Source organism: Corticium candelabrum, chromosome 1 (assembly GCF_963422355.1).
Source record: "Corticium candelabrum chromosome 1, ooCorCand1.1, whole genome shotgun sequence".
Classification (NCBI taxonomy): Eukaryota; Metazoa; Porifera; class Homoscleromorpha; order Homosclerophorida; family Plakinidae; genus Corticium; species Corticium candelabrum.
In genome coordinates this window covers 3504624-3522032 of record NC_085085.1, presented here as the reverse complement: position 1 = coordinate 3522032, position 17409 = coordinate 3504624, and the positions used below count along the sequence as shown (strand labels likewise).

Below are 17409 nucleotides of genomic sequence, written 5' to 3'. Positions count from 1 at the left end.
TTTTGGGTCGACGGGAAAGACACGATCCTTCAGAGTAGAGTGGTGTGAACAGTATGACTGGCTACACTACGACGTTCACATGGATGCTGCCTTCTGCCACTTCTGCATGACAGCTGAGCATGAAAAAAGGATTTTGGCAAGCACCAAGAGAGACGTTGCATTCATTAGTAAAGGATTTTCTTGCTGGAGGGATGGGATGGCGGCTTTCAAGAAACATGTGACCGGCACTGGCAATAGGGAGGCCATGTGCGGCATGCATTCCCGGGACTATGGTCTTGATGTTGGAGAGTTACTCAGCACTCAGCACAAGAACGAAAAAGCGGTGAACAGGGCCATGTTTAGAAGGGTTCTACAAAATATGCGTTTCCTTGCTTACCAAGTTTTGGCTTTAGAGGACAGCGGCCAAGTGCCAATGCCTTCAACCAATGCCACCAGTGAGCGTAGCTTTTCTTCTATGAGACGGCTCAAGACATACTTAAGGAGCACCATGGAGCAGCCTAGGCTAAATCATGTTATGCTGTTGCATATGCACAAAGAGAGACTTGATCCTTTAGACTTAGATATCATTGGCAACAAGTTTGTGAGTGGCAGCGAACACCGCCTCCGCATCTTTGGTAATTTTAAGACTGAGTAAGAGGTTATGCATGTGAAAGTAAGTTATACGTGTGAGGATTTTGCTTTTAGTTGATAATGGAATTAGTGTCTTATAAGTTTGGCAACGCCTATATAGCGCGCGTTAGGACGAACCAATGTGATTTTACTTCCGACGCCCCCGATTTAATTTTCGAAGGGACTCTCACTGGGCTAGCATCCGTTCACTATCTACGTAACGACAATGCGAGAATGTTTATTTGCCGTCTACCGTATCTCGGCGTGGGTTAGTCGCGAGTACACTTAGTCGACGTACAATTAGTCGCCACAGCAGCATGGTGATGCCCGTTGATCAAGATGTACTTCGATAAGACTGCGACATCAGGACTTAGCTTTACTCAGTTCACAGACAAAGGACTCAGTGGTACACTGCGTGGTTGTGGACCTTCGGTTAGTATTGGTGATATATTACAAAGCAAAGATTCTAATTTTTATCTCTTTTAGAGTTCATACTATGGCAAAGAAATTTCCAGCGGCAGACCTATGTCCCTCAGCTGGGTAACTACACTTTAGTATTCCTATTGTAATTGGAATGATCAAAGGGAATTATCAATTGTAACAGGAAGATCGAGCCTTTATTGCTGGAGCGGTGGCTTCCGGCAGGTACGCTTGGTACGCAGAAGTCTGGAATGGTTAGGTTTGCAACATTCTTATTGATTCTAAGGTTAACACCATTGCTGTTTGCAGAGAAAGACACACAAGGTGGCCACTTACTTGATCCACAATATTGGGTTCGTGCTGAACAATACAGGGCTCAGACCTCGTCTAGTGGAAGTTGCAGGAATCGTGATCTCTATCACATTTTCATCCGTTAATAGAGCGAAAGATTTGCAATTGCTGAATGAGCGTGCAGCAGAGCTTAATGAATGTGTGTTAGCACTTTTAGTTTTGACGTTTTGATCTTTAGTGCTGTGCTGTAGCAAAGTTAGTTTATAGCTATGGGTAGTCGCTGTCACCGATAGCAGAATAATAGACTTTATGATCTGCGCAAATTGAATGTTCCAAAATTTGTGTGGTATCTATATGATCACGTGATTTTATGCGTTAATTAACAGGGAGCTCTACTAATTCTGACTTTAAATTTGTCGTTCCCCACATAAAAAAAATTCTGTGCTTACGATATCTAGAATTGTATTGCTTAATTAAACTATGCAAATGGAAGGATCCTAAATTTACACAAATGTATGTTAATTAATTATTTATTTATTTATTTTGTTATAGTCACGTGACATTTTGCATAACTTAATTACATGGAACCAAAAAGTGGACCTTAGTGTCTGTTAGGAATGAGAACACGGTCATTCTGCAGCTTAAACAGCTTTTCCAACTCCGTGCCTCCGACATACAAACGAGCCCTTGCATTGTCAGATGTGCATGAGTGCACAGCTGTCGACCATGCCACAGTATACTACAATACATCCACCTATGCATAGACATGATTTGACACCGTCCTGTCCACTAACGCACGTATCTTCAATTTGACAACAAACTATTCTCTAGGAAAGCACTCGTAGATATCATGCAAAAGGGTACACTTCGTATCGCTCAACGTTCTGCACCACTACGTAATACGATATCACTTTTTGGTACTGAATTCGATGCATGAGTGGCAGTGGAAGTCGATATGGCTACTAACATAACCGAAAATGGTTGCAGACGCAACAGTCCTGCAAGAGCGTAGTGAGCATTCTGTGATGGTGAGAGCACAGATCATAAGTTTATGTTTGAATATTATACTGCTAATTGCATATATGTGCGTATATGTATAAGTATGTATGTTTTTACATGGGGCAATGTTAGTTCTGCTTAAACGGCGTTCTTTGCCACTTTATAATCATAAGGTATTGGAGGAATTAAAGAGGAAAACTTCCAGCAAAAGCTATAGTCGCTGCGTTTATGCATACCCTGAGAATGAAAATACAAATGAGAAGAAATGAAAAACAAGACATTACTGGCTACTGGAGACCACTTACAGAAAAAAAATGAGTTAATCATATGTTAATGTGACAATAGTATCTACCTTTAAATTGATGTACGTATACACGATTGTAAGGTAAACGTTTACATAGTCTTAAGACTCCTATAGTACACAGAAAAACATGGATGGATGTATTTACTAAACAAAGTGATTGAAGAGTCGTCACCGAAATTGGTTAAATATAGATATACCATCGTGTATGTAACTGCACTAGTATAGAGCATTTTAGATCCCACTGTCATTAGCATCCCGGTTAGATTTCACTGCAACCACTGTTATACCACATACACTATATATACTTAGAAAAACATCAATCCAGTAGCTTAGACACCCAAACAACCGTAACCGTAGTATATGTTCATGTCGGTATAGACCAATTTTGGGGAGGCCTGTGCCCCACGTCTTCCCATAGCTACGCCTCGCCTGAGAGGCCCTCTGAGTCTTGCTACGTAGTTTCATTGCAATTGCTTTTGTTGTTTTGTGCGTTACCGTCGCCGAGACGAGGAAAATCAGGGGCGCGTCTATGATTTGCCGGAAGAGGGAGGAGTGGGGGTGCCAGCCTCTTGATTTTACTTGTAGGCGATATTTGAACATGCTCGTTTGTTGTGGTCGAAACGCAATCTGAAACAGACTTTGATAGTCTAGACGTACCCTACAGTACTTTAGATAGGTCTTAGACTCTACTCTTTACATGATTGTAACGTTATTATCAATAGTTACAAAAATTATATTATTCGAAGGCGCCGTTAATATGCTTATTATTAAAGATGTATGAATTGTAAATTTTATTTCTATAATGGGGCTGCAATTGCAAATAATAGCTAAGCGACTACTGCCTTGCGCATGCGCTAGATAATTAGATACTGTTAGATAATTAGACGGGCTTGAAATGTAGGCGAGAATTACCAGGGAATTACCAGGGAATTAACGGGCAATGTCTAAAGGGTTATTATTAAAATAAATTAATCTAGTTTTGGGACTATTCTCTAACCAAAGTCAACCATTGCTAGACCTTTATGTGCTTTGATTAATTGTAGGCAAGTGTCAACGTTAAACTGAGATCCTCGTCATTTCAGTGCACTAGCAGAACGCAAAGAGCCGACGAACCCGCTCAAACAAAATCGAGCTTGTCTATTTCATCCGGTTATGGCTCACAGACTGAAGAACGCAAGAAGAAGGAGAAAGAGAAGAAGAGGAGAGGCATCTTTTGGGCCATACGAAGGAAGGTAAAGTCACAGTCGGCTGAAGAATTGGACGGACATCTTGGAGATCGTAACAGTGCTGCAGTCGCCCTGAGCGAAGAAGGACGATTGGATGAGGTGATTGATGACTGTCATCGTATTGTGTTGTTGTGTTCGTTCATTGGTTTCTGGGTAGTTCAAGCAGTTGGCCGATGTTAGTGGAGGTTCAAATGAGCAGATGTTTCGTGTCATCTTGCCGGACAGCTCGTCGACGATTGTGATGGCAAAGCATGGCAGGACAGTGAAGGAGGCGTTCCAGAAGTTGTTTGATAGGAGAAAGTTGGAGTTTGAGTTGCTCGATGTTGTGATACAGAGCAACGGCGAGGTGCAGTCATTGGTGTTTGTGTGTGTGTGTGTGTGTGTGTGTGTGTGTGTGTGTGTGTGTGTGTGTGTGTGTGTGTTTGTGTGTGTGTGTGTATGTGTGTGTGTGTGTGTGTGTGTGTGTGTGTGTGTGTGTGTGTGTGTGTGTGTGTGTGTGTGTGTGTGTGTGTGTGTGTGTGTGTGTGCGTGCATGCGTGCGTGTGTATATGTGTCTGTGTTTGTCTATCTGTTTGTCATAATTAGTACAGGTAGTGGTGGAATGTACCTGTAAGTTCAACAGGGTCCTGGAGATCTGCTATTGAGATTTCTTGTCAATCTAATGTACAGTTGTATTTAGTTTGTTTGTCTGTATTTAGTAAATGCAAAATCTGTCAGTCTCTCTGTCTCTGTGTCTGTTTGTCTGTCTGTCTGTCTGACTGTCTTTCTGTCTGTCTGTCTGTCTGTCTGTCTGTCTGTCTGTCTGTCTGTCTGTCAATACCTATATTTCAAATACAGTACAACGTTGATTATCCGGACCTTGATTATCTGGACTTTCGATTATCCAAACAAATTCTGTGTCTCCTAACTTTCTGTGTTCCCGGATAAAGGCACTATAGTATATTTTATTTTGTATACTAGTACGCTGTACTCTCTGCTCGCGCTGACTTTGCGCTGGGAAGTGACTAATGATGCAGCAGTATTTGTTTACCAAACTCAGATGTTAAGTGATATCCCATTAACTGTACAATTTAGAGGTCATATTACAATACAAAGATGTTAGGTAACAGTAGAGGAAGTCGCAGGCTAGCAAGACGAAACTGAACAAGAAGAGGAGTCAGAAATATCAAGCAACTACTTGGAAAACAAGAGCAACTGTGAGTTGATGTCAAAGCAGCAAACCGTTTAGTGACCTTGTTAATTGGCTACTTCCTCTATTAGCAGCATTCTTGTTGTAAGACCAAACCTTCTAATGAGTTAAGAACCCCAACGACTCTTGATATGCAAAAGCCTTATCAATCCGCCTGTGTAATGCATACGTCGTCGTTACCCTAGCTATAGAAAATCCGGGAACTTGCGGTTTCGAACGATACCAAGATCGTCACTGTCTGCCCTATTGCCCTATTGTGCAGAAGTTATTACAGATTTTCAAAGTGCAAAGTCAGCGCGAACAGTGAGTAGGTACAGCCTTTCACAAATGAGCGAATACATAACAGAGAACGTACTAATCTAATAAATAGGCAGCTGTTGATGACTCTGCTAGTGACATGAATGTACAGTAAGTTGGAAACAGAGTGTAGTCTTGTACAGTGGAGGAAAATTAGTTGATATTTATCAAATTTTGATTATTCTGACACTAGTTTATCCGGACTTCTAACCTGTCTCCGGAGTAGTCCGGATAATCCAGGGTGTACTGTACAACAAAAGTTTCCAACGACAAACTTTATTTTACAACATATTGACAGTCATCAAAGTCTCTGACAATAGCCTTTGGTCTTGATGAAATAATTGCAGGTTTTGTGATAATCACACTTGTGTTACGACATTGTAACTGTGCGGAAAAAATAGCTTTTTCTATTGAATCTTGAACTCAGCAATGTTGGTGTGTCCATTCTCATCCTTTCCCATTGTTTGTCTGTCTGTTTGTCTGTCTATCTGTCTGTCTGTCTGTCTATGGTAGTATATTCTCGTAAATCAACACTAAAACATTTACACATTATAGACCGAAAGAATGTCTAGCGACCATCAAGTCCACATACAAAACACTAAACTATCCAGGGTTATCGCAAGAGATTTGGGAGTGTGAATGGATGGGCGGGTCCACGGCGCATGCAGTCTGCTCTTTACAGTCGGACGTGTGCACTTGAACCGATCTCAAGTGAGGTAGACTTTGCATTGTAGCTACTGCATGTAACATACATTCAAGTGCTGTGGCAAGGAAATCAACATTGATCGCCAGTAAGCACTTCTTAGCAATTTTCGTAGCTTGTGCATGGAAGAAAGTCTGTCTGGTCAGATGTTGATTGACGTGACGTGGACCACTGTTGTTCCTTTGCATGAAGCCATGACTAGTCTAGAGTAGATTCTAGGTGCTACTTCTCGAAGAAGTTTCCAGGTCACTGGGAAGTCATCCGGGACTAGACTGCAATCAGCACTTGTGCGTACATTTGGAATGAGGTTATCATCCCGCGTTATGTTGTAAGATTTTAGATTTGTGGCAATTGTCACGGAAACTAAGTACCATAGTATTGTTTGTGTTTCAGTAGTATGTAATTCTTAAGCATTCCTTAGCTGTAAGACTTTGGACTCTTATCTACCGTATCTGAGCGTGGCGCACTTCTACTGGAGTGGCCTGCCACACTGTAGCGAGATCCCTGCTATCTAGCTAACAAGTGCTCAGAATACAAGTCAAACTCTACATGTCAACGACTAGAGAGTCTATTGAGATTTCTTGCAATTGCTCTAGCATTGCAACGCTGAAGAGAATCTGAGAAGCACCATCTCCAGAAAACTTTTAAATCTCTGCCATTTTCTGTCCATTTTCGTCTACGGGTATATCATACAAGTCCTGAAGAAACAGGTGAGCTCGCCACTTCAAACAGCCAAATGCTCAAAGACTAGCGGAGTGCAGTCAGAAATATTGCCAAAGGCATCTGTTTCGTTATTGTATTTTAGGATCTGTGAGTTTCCCTTTTGATGCAGCGTAAATCCATCAACCTCAGGGGATGCTCTCTCTTTCCATGGATGTGCCAAAGACACACCCAACTGTCAGGATGACAATTTGATCTGATGTAGAGGTCACCTGGCTCTATAAGTTGATCATACGTAAGGCACATATGCAGTCACTCCACACACTAGCTAGCGATTTGTTCGACCATATAGGCCCACCGCCTGATTTGCAGGCTAAGAGATGAAACCGTTGCTTGTCAATAAGCCTTCCACACTCACATTTCTTAATACTACAGATTAGTGGATCACTGTCTGCCTGTTTGTCTCCTTAACTCCTTGCTTGCCTGTTGGTCTGTTTGTTTGTCTTTCTTGTGTGTGTGTGTGTGTGTGTGTGTGTGTGTGTGTGTGTGTGTGTGTGTGTGTGTGTGTGTGTGTGTGTGTGTGTGTGTGCATGCCGTAGGTACTGTACAGGCCTGCCTACTTGTCTCTCTTTGTGTCCACTTATTTGTCTCATTTTCTTACGATGCTGTGATTGAACCCCATTACATTTAGATCGTCCCATATGAAGCTCCTGTTTCATGCCTTCACAACAAAGAAGTTCGTCTTCAGAGCGCAGGATTGACTTTCAAGTACAGTGTATTGCTCCTGTTCTTACACGTTTGTGGTGATGCACCTGTGATTGACATCATCATTTCTTGTTAGAGCACTGTTTGCTGATGATGTTCACATAACAGTCAAAGTAAACAAAAAGAAAACGATTCTAGACGTTCTGAGTGGCGTGATGACTCAGAGAGGATTGGATATCGACTGCCACGTTGTTCACCTGGTATGATAAACAGTGACAGAACAGGATGCCAGACAGACACAGAGACAGATGGACGGACTGGTTGACCGTAGTCATTCTAGTTTGTTCTGCCAGTCTGTTTTTGCGGGAAGGGCAGAACAGGGGGAGAGTCGAGTTTACTGACAGATAACTGACGATATCTGAAAGCTATTTGGCATTCAATTAATTACTTGATTAATTAATCAATTTTTAACTTTTGTAAAGTCTTGTATAAAAGCCGCCCTTGAATAAGAGCCACTCAAAGCTACACTCGAATAGTAGCCATGGCTAGAATTTACAACAGACAGACTAAGGGTGGGTCATTTGCCTTTCTTTGTCGATGTTGTATACACAAGGGTGCACACCTGGTATACACATGGATGTCTACCTGAGTGATAATGGGGTTGTGACGCACCTTTTCTTCTTTAGCCACCGTGCATTCATGAGAGTTTCTTTCCCTGTATCATTTTGGAATGTTTGAACGAATGCACCATCTGTGCAGTGCACTCTCATACAGAGTCACTCATTCACGAAAAGACTGGGCATTATAGAACTCGAATTTGTGGCTATTCTGCTTGTGTCTTGGTATAAACCTGTCTTCCAGATTGTCGTGATTGCCTGCAAGCATAGATGGCTGCAAAAAATCCTGAAACTTAAGTCTTTACACATGCTGCACTCGAATAGTAGCCACGGCTAGTATTTTCAACAGACTGGGGGTCACTTGCTTTGTTCATGTCATTGTGGTATACCCATGCTGCAGATGTGGTGTACAGATGATTGGTCTGATTATACTGAGTGGTAATGGAGGTTGTCGTGTGACAGTATTCTTTAACCGCCTTGCATTCAAGAGACAGTTTCCTTCCCTCTATTGTATCATTTTGGCAAGTTTGAATGAAGGCACTCTGAGTCACAAAAAGTCAGGGCATTATTTTAGAACTCGCATTCGTGGATATCCTTCTTGTGCCTGCCTGTGTTGCAGAGTGATGGTTGCAACATAAGCATGGAACAGTTGATTTGTGAAAAGAATCTAATGTTATTCAAACAGTATGTGCACATGCTATTAACTTAGGTGTAGTCAACATGGAGACAATATGACGTCATGATGTCTGTACAAAATTTCTGAGTGCATCTAAGCGGCGGCTTTTACACAAGAGTTTAGTGTCAAGTAGTTTTCGTTTAACTCTCAATTAAAATTTTAATTAATATTTTTTAGGATAACTGTCCCGTTCCATTACAACTCGACATTTCATCAACTCTTCTCGTAAACCAGACCGTCCTGATCAAACCCACAGCACAGATAACGCGTACGGCCCCGACATGCACATGCAGGCAACATCGAATTTTTCCTCACTCTCTACGCTTTTGCAGGCGAAATCTACGAGAACGAATCGAGCGCGTCGCCGGACAGAGGATACCAAAGCGAACGTCCGTCGTCATCGCTATCGATGCAGTCGGAGCAGTCGAACGCGTTGAAAGTCAAGACGCGCAACTTTCAACAGGCGCATCTCGATCTGAAGGCGACGAAGTCGGCGCCGACGAGGTCGGCGAGCGGCGACGCGGTGACGGACGGCGAGCTGACGACGTGTCTGCCGTCGAGTCCGCGCGGCAGGAAGTGGGAAGACGAGGTGAAGAAGATTCGGAAGAGTGGGAGAAAGAAGAAGGATGATGCGAGAGTCAGCACGGAAGTGGCGAGCCGTGGTTTGATGCCGGCACCATCAACAGACGGTCTGTGATATACGTTACAGTGGCAGATCCTGAAGGTTTTCATGGTTTCCATAGATACCAACCCCTTTTGCTGCATGACCCTTCCTATGCTACACACATTCGTTTCCATAAACAATAATCTACGCGGTTACCTAAATTTTCAAGTACAGTACCGTATTGCTTCGATTATACGCCGCCCTTGATTAAACGCGGCCTCGTTTAAACGCCTAGTTGAAACCCTAGCTAATAAATAAACGTCGGAGCGTTTAATTGAAGAAATATGTACACTTAGACTTGTTTAGCGCGTGTGACATATCCCTCTCATTGAATATGTACAGCGTTCGCCCCTTTTCAAATTCCTGGATCCGCCACTGTCAGTTACTATATAGGGAACTATCACGTGACTGGTTGATTGTGTCTAGATTTGATTACGTTGTTGAATCGGATACAGTGTGATCGGCTCGACGATCAGCGCACCGGTTTGCCGTCGTCCGATCCGTTACCGGATCTTCTCATACAACGCACCCAATCACAATCGGACGTCCTCGACGGCGGCGCCGACCGACCGCCGTTGTTGCCGCAGAGCGACAGCAATGAAAGCCGCCGGAGTCTCACACTGCCCGTTACCGTGAACGAAATGCGGCAGCTCACGCCGCCATTTGGCGACGACGAAATTTTGCACAGTCGACGCTCTCCGAACGTCGCGGCGGACAGGAAATGGGTCGGTAAGGGCGGCGCCAACGATCAGTCGCTATCGGTTCCCGATCTCTGCCCGGTCGACGACCCGACGTTCGCATGTCCGCCCGACGTTCGCATGTCCGCCCGACATCACCGACGTCGACGTCGGCGACGGCGCCGTCACGCGACCGGCTGCATACGCGCGTTCGCGACGAAAAAAAGCGCGAGCCGGTGACGAGCACGCCTGCCAGGGATGCCGCGCTGCGTGGCAGCCAGAGGTTCGGCGACGTTTCTACGAGGCAAGAGCGACGTAGAGTCGAAAGGAGCTTGATGATTACCCAGCATCCTATCGGTCGGTATCAACTGTCGCATGAACAGCGGAGGGAGTCGAAACGACGAGACAGATTGGTCGGTCAGAAGTTGCACGATGCCAGTGGTATGAGCGAGACGAGTGTCACATTTGTATAGATGTTTATTTACGTCAAGTACATGAGTTCTATTACCTCTAGTCAGGAGGATGCGTGCGGACGCACGTAGACCGTCCGTTTGTGACTGCCGGAGGTGTTATGTCATAACTGGATATCCTTATAAATGCATGATGAATCGTCATTTTTCTTACGAAAATTATTTTCTCAGGTTGTAATTCACGAAATATAATCATGATGTATGGCCATCTTTGTGTCCGTATGGTGACGTCGCACATGTGTAGTGTGGTGCGGTATGTCTTACTGGTTTCATTTTACGCCAGTGAAGAAACCTGTCTGACTTATATTTTCATGTGCATTTGAATTGCAGTTCGCAGCGCAGCTCCTGCCTATTACTTGACGTTCCGTTCAAGGTAAAGAAAGTCAAGTCGTTTTAGCGGTGTTCGTGCGAACGCAGAAGGTAAGAACACGAATACAGGTTTCAATACTTGTTAATTAGTGATTGATGCTACTACGAGTGTACATATTACATGATAGGATCCGCCGCTGTCGATGAATGGAGATCTTCGCGTTTTCATTGCCGCTCAGCCGTACCTAGGGACAGATAGGGGAGAGAACGAGGGTCCGCTAACCTCCTACTGCCACCTTCAAACCCTAGCCTGTAAATGTAGAGTTCAATTCATCCTGTAATATGAATTAGACGTTGGTAAAGAGTACTAGTCAAGACAATCTAGATCTACGAAATTTCGATCATTTACTCGAGGTGCGCATGCGCTAGGGTTACAGTAGCGTGGTCCGTGGACCATTGAACGGCCGAATACATGACCAATTGCAATGCAGCGCATGCGCTCATTGTTATCGCTGGGTCAACGAGGATGAATACAGTAGTACATACAGTCGGTCGGTTGTCACTAGAGGACTACTGTACCCTTAGCCCGGATATCCGGGCGTCGGGTTATTACTACAGCAATAACTGGTACAGTAACACAATTTGACAGCTCGCTATCCAAAGGCGGCGTTCAGCTGCATGCATGAGATATGAAAAAACATGCACAGGCACCACATGTACAAAGCATATTCACATCTGGCATCCTTGTTACAGATACCATTGACGCCTAACTATAGCATCCCAAGCATACAGCAAGCAAGAAAGAAGAATTAATTGAGAACCCGACCAAAAGTAGATGTCTGATTTCTCTCTGTTGTTTCAACCTTGGTCTGCTACAGTCTATGTATGTACACTCATTATGCAAAGGTGGTCTACACTATAGTCTACATATCTCTAGTACTTTCATTGCATGCATGCAACTAAGCATTGAAATGTAATATTTTAGAGGTGATCACTAAAGGCCATTGGAAGTTTGTTGTTTCAAGCTGCCATGGCATTTCAGTCAAAGGACATGTTTACAATATCTCCTTGATTTATACTACAGTTTTTTTCTCCTTGTTTAATCTCCAATTTCCCGCAGTGTTTCAGCCCCAAGCTTTCTATCCCCAGTTTCTTACTTCCACAGTTTTCATTCTTTCGCAGTCTTCGTACTAAGTATTTATCTCCATATGATTTAATTAGAGTTTGTCTCACAATTGTTTTATCCCATTTTCTATTTGCTCTGTGACTATCAGTTTATCGACTTCATGACATTCTAGAAGTAGTTCTTGGTTTAAAGATACAGTGATTGACTACAATTGAGGTTTGCCCTAATGACCCAAAAGTTCAATGCAAACACACACACAGTGACACAAACAAACACACACACACAGTGGCACACACAAACACACACAGTGATCGGTCGTACAGTTTCCGTCGACAATATTATCGAGCAGTCGTCGAATGACTAGAGAGGTATGTCTGATCCTGATCTTTTCAATCCTAATCTTCTCAACGTGGACATAAGACGAAAGCCTTTTCACGTGACTACGTCACCGAGTCTTCCTACAGACATGAACATCGTTGGACGATACCCTAATCAACCATCACACTGAAGTAACACTATTGAAAATGATCAACCACCAGATGACTATCCAGAGGTGTGGGAAGTGTCAGACCAAGACTCCATCGTTGACCTTCCGCCACCCCCACCACCGTTGTTAGAGGCACTTGATGCACCGCAAAGGAAAGATTTGGGTTGTTCGCAAGCATCTCCGTATCACTCTGAGTTGCCTAGACAGTCAGGTGAGAATCACACGGTCACCCCATTGTCTGATGTGCTAGACAGCCGGTCGCTTGTGTGTACAGGGTCACAAAAAGCACGGGAAATGAGCAGTCAGTTGAGCTGTAATATTGATCAACCTGGTATGAATGAAGATGGAATAAACGGAAAAATGGACCAAGCAGGTGTTACTGTCTCTAAGAGCAACAACTTCCTCGACCTGCCCGATTGGTTTACAGAAGACTACATCCCGAGACTTCAGTCTCTCGAAGGAAGACGCGGTCGCATTAGCAGAGAGAAGACTTCACTTGATGCGGTTCGTTCTCACGGTCGTATACCACGTGTCTATCCCATTGAACAAGATGTAGCTCAGCACGGTCAAGGCGTCGACTTTGTTACGTCAACTGATCCGGATGAAAAGTTACCAGTGTCACCCGGTGCTCAAAGCCACGGCTATGTGAACGATATAAACCAAGGAGGCCCGTTGCTGAACACCAGCATGGACAGTTTGGCTCTGATGTCGACGGTCGGGAGTAAGTACAGCGTTGGTGGTGATTCTCAACGGATCAGAAATTGGGCTATCAGCTTCAGTCGTTTGCTAAAGGATCCGATAGGCGTGGCATGTTTCACGGTCAGCATGACTTGACACCGACGAGCGATACGATAATGTGTGTATTGACTTCTGAATTCTGTTAGGAGTTTATGACATCGGAACACAGCGACGAGAACTTGTCATTTTGGCTACAGTGTCAGAAATTTGCCGAATTGCGGAAGTCTGGAGCGGTGAGTTTATGAGCTCGGCATGTGGGAGTGCATACGTGCATGCAAATGTGAATGCATTCGTGAGTGCATGCGGTGAATGCATGTTTGCATGTGTTAGTGTATGTGTCATCTTTTGTGTTATAATCCGCATGTGGTTGTACTACTGACTTTTCATGTTGACTTATTGTCAACGTCTCGGACATCCGCGTGTCCAGACTTCTTCCATATTTATTGCGTGTGCCCCCTTTCCTGTTTAGTGTCCGTTTTCATCTTTGTACATACCTTTTTGTCTGCACATCTGTTTGTTCACTAGCTTGTCTGTTCTTTGTTCTCCACATGTCTGTTCTCTGTCTATATGTTGCCCATGTGGCTCGTTGTTTATTTGTCTTACCGGTTGATGGGCAGTGGAATGTCTTTTTGTGCCGTCTTGTAATTGATCTGCTGGGACACAGCCAGAACGAATGTAACTTTGAAGAAGAATCAGTAAAAAGGATCGTAGACTATAAATGCTAGTGGAAATAGTGAAGTTTAATTAAGTGCAACTCAAATATCACCAAGGAGGAGACTAGTCTCGCTTAGCTAGACCCCTTTGCGCTGCATCATACTTCTGGGCAAAAATGGGTCTGGTGAACAGCCTTTGATGTCACTGTGTGCTGCCTAGCCAGTAATCGGCTATCTAAAGACTGGATTTGGCTTTACTAAAGACCTGATTGGTCTGCACGCAGTACAATCCTCTCTCAAGTAGCTTCTCTTTTTTCCTAGACGACATCTCAAAGACTACAGCTAGATTCATAGCTGTTTGTGAAATCTGCATGTCTACAGCAGCAACTAAACACGGCCGTGGGAACGTTGCCATCGACAGGCTTCCATCTCATGCAGCGTGCCATCATCGAAGTCGTACGCTACGCACTTGTGTCACAACCGAGACTGCATGAAAACGTACTGAATGGATGAGAACATACTCAATGTAAAGCACACACGAGATGATACCGAAAGACCAAAAGACGACTCATCTTGTTTTGATGACGTCAGTGCCAAGACCTTCCAGATATCGCTTACTCTGGACTGTCTGCTGCCGGTTTGGACATCAAACAGAAAACAGCATTGAGTACATTCGCATACATCCATTATGTTCACATTCAGTCTGTTGTGACACGAGCACGTCCACAACATGCTACATACGTTGTCACGATCATAGCTGCATGAAATCAAAGCCTGCCGACGTCAACTTTCTCGCAGCTGCATTTAATTGCTACTGTAAACATGCAGAGTTTACAAACAGCAACGACTCTAGCTGTAGTCTTTGAGTTGTTCCCTACGAAACAAGAGAAGCTACTTAAGATAGGATTGCACTGCTTGCATACCAGTCTGGTCTTTAGTAAAGCGGTAAGAAACCAAATCCGGTCTTTAGATAGCCGCTCGGCACACAGCGACATCAAAGGCTGCTCACCAGACCCATTTTCAGGCAGAAGTATGACGCGGTGGAAAGGAGTCTGGGTACGTGAGACTAAGGGGAGACCTAAATTTTTGTAAAATTGTAGACGTGTGATTTTGTTTATTGTGACAAAGACTAGAACTCTTGTTGTGTATGTATGTGTATGTGTATGACCTTGTAAATTAGATTAGAACGACTTGGAATTGTGATGTTTTGCATTATTACATTACAACATCTGTCTATTCTACTAACAATAGTATAAAAACATTTTGAAAAATGAGAAAGATGTAGGGTTGCTGTATGAAAAACAGTACCATGTAGGGTTTGCTGTGACATCTTTCATGAATTCACTCATGCAGACTGAGCAATACACCATCCCTACATTGCACCATCTTTCAGGTATAAAACTTGTGTCTAGATGATACAGATACATTGCTCAGTTTGTATGAATGAATTTATAAAAAATGTCACAGCATGGTCTTGTTTCTACAACATCTGTTCATTCTAGTCTCGCATAGCCAGACCTCTCCAGTGGAGAGGTCTGGCTACTCGAGACTATGTCTATTCTACTGTACTAACAATATCTCGAGAGGTCTGTCTATGCATTGTGATTTATGTAGTTATTTATGTATTTGTTATATATTTATTTATTATGTATTTATGTATATTTATTTTTTATTTGTGTATTTACGTATTTGTATATTTATGTACTTATTTATTTATTTTTCATATGTATTTATAGTTATTTCTTTATATTTATTTATTTATTTATGAATATACTTATTTGTGTATTTATGTATTTCTTTATGTATTTGTTATGCCTTTATTTATTTATATGTATTATTTATTTATGTATTTACTTATTTCTATATTTGTTTATTTATTTTTTGTTTATTTAGTTCTTGTCTCTCTCAGCCTTTCTACCTTTTTGCCCATTTTTCTGAGTATTCATTTGTGTCGTGTATATGTCTCTAATCAGAATGAATGAGGATCACGATATCCTGTGTATTACAATTTATCATTATCATTGATTTTAAATTCCATATATTGTTTTGATAAAAAGTGTGCTCATACTCTTGGTTTTACATCCAACGTTCGCTATCAGTTGCAGGCAGAAGCTCGAATGATCTATGATGAGTTTTTGTCCGAGAGTGCACCCACTCCAGTCAACATTGATTTCCACACGATTCACCAGGTGGCTGCAAGCCTCAATTGTCCTCACAAGGATATGTTTGCAAAGGCTCAGCGCGAGGTACGGTGGCACACCCTTTGAGTCTTGAGTCTCGATCTTTGTGACTAACGAGTTGGATATTCGAATAGGTATTCAGACTCATGAAAATGGACTGTCATCCTCGCTTCATTCGTTCGACTCTATATCAGCAGTGCGTAGAGACCGAGATGGAAAACTTACCCTTGCCAATTGATCCTCTATCGCCGAAGGTAAACTCACTCACAAAAATGGTCTAAATCTAAATCACAGTAATTGACAGCAGACTTTTCTTCTAGGAATTTACTAATGATCACCTTTGTGGTAGGAGGTTTTTGCATCCGATTTGTCCGAGACGTCGTTTAGATCTAAGCAGTCAATTCGAGGTCATCTGACAAAGTTGTGTAACCCGGATTTTGCCTCGTAGCATAGAATCATTCTATCGCGCCGTCGTACAAAAGTTGCTCACTGCCGCAACAGCATTAGCCTTAATTAATTAGTGCCAACAGACACATTGTTAAAGTGTTAACACACACAGTAAGTGTATGACCGACCAACGAGAAGAGCGCCCCTGGCACACATGCTTAGACCCAGTCTGGAAATAGGGTTCCTCTTCCTTGTTGTCTAGTACTTCCAACTGTTAATTAATTCTCTAGTCGCTATTTCCTTCTCAAAAAGTGAGTATACGGAATGAGTTCGATACAAGGTTGCTTCCTTGAAAAGGATTGCCGCAATCTATGCACCGATCTAACACTTGATTACTTTGAACTAGACCGGAATACGCGATTTTTTTTTTGGGACGAGGTTTGGGAACTTAGCCGCTGCAGCGAATGCGCTTTGGTGTACGAGGCTACCGGCGCGCCAATCGATTCTTGGTAGTGAATGGATATGTTACAACCGCGATTTTGACATAAACGAACTGCTGCCTTTTTGCGCATCTTTCGAGCAGTAACCTGCACCGTTTATTGAAAGGGGGCCTCAGTTTTGAGTGTCGTCCGCTGAACGTTGCTATCTCGGCACAAATCGACTTCAAATAAATTGGACGGCAGGTTAAGTGATTTTTAATTAATATGTTTTGCGTTTAAATAAAAAATTTGCAGTTTTCTTGAAATATTTCTTGGGTGCGCGCATCTGCTACGCACATTATTAATTAACTGGATTTAATTGGTGTCAATATTTACATTGTGGCGTGCACTGCATACATCAAATTGTGTACTATTTATCGCAAATTTATTTCCTGTGTCCAATTAAATAATATGCAATTAATTAATTACCAATATAATTAGAACAGTGCAAAGTACTCAGGCAATTTCATTCTATTTCACAACTACTGCTACAAAAGATTTATTAACAGATAAACACTATACAATTAAAATGACAGCATGCGA

The 17409-nt window shown here is 42.8% G+C and overlaps 1 protein-coding gene across 1 annotated transcript; it reads left to right on the top strand.

The window, feature by feature from the left end:
* Positions 1–3660: 3660 nt before the first annotated feature.
* Positions 3661–16798, top strand: LOC134177052 (uncharacterized). The gene is made up of 13 exons (XM_062643791.1): positions 3661–3948; positions 4007–4195; positions 7390–7466; positions 7540–7663; positions 8874–8964; positions 9029–9385; positions 9787–10089; positions 12482–12640; positions 12704–13248; positions 13314–13400; positions 15920–16066; positions 16135–16254; positions 16321–16798. Exons 2-13 carry the CDS (start codon positions 4049–4051, stop codon positions 16414–16416), a joined length of 2253 nt encoding a protein of 750 aa, XP_062499775.1. The 5' UTR covers positions 3661–3948; positions 4007–4048; the 3' UTR covers positions 16417–16798.
* Positions 16799–17409: the final 611 nt, after the last annotated feature.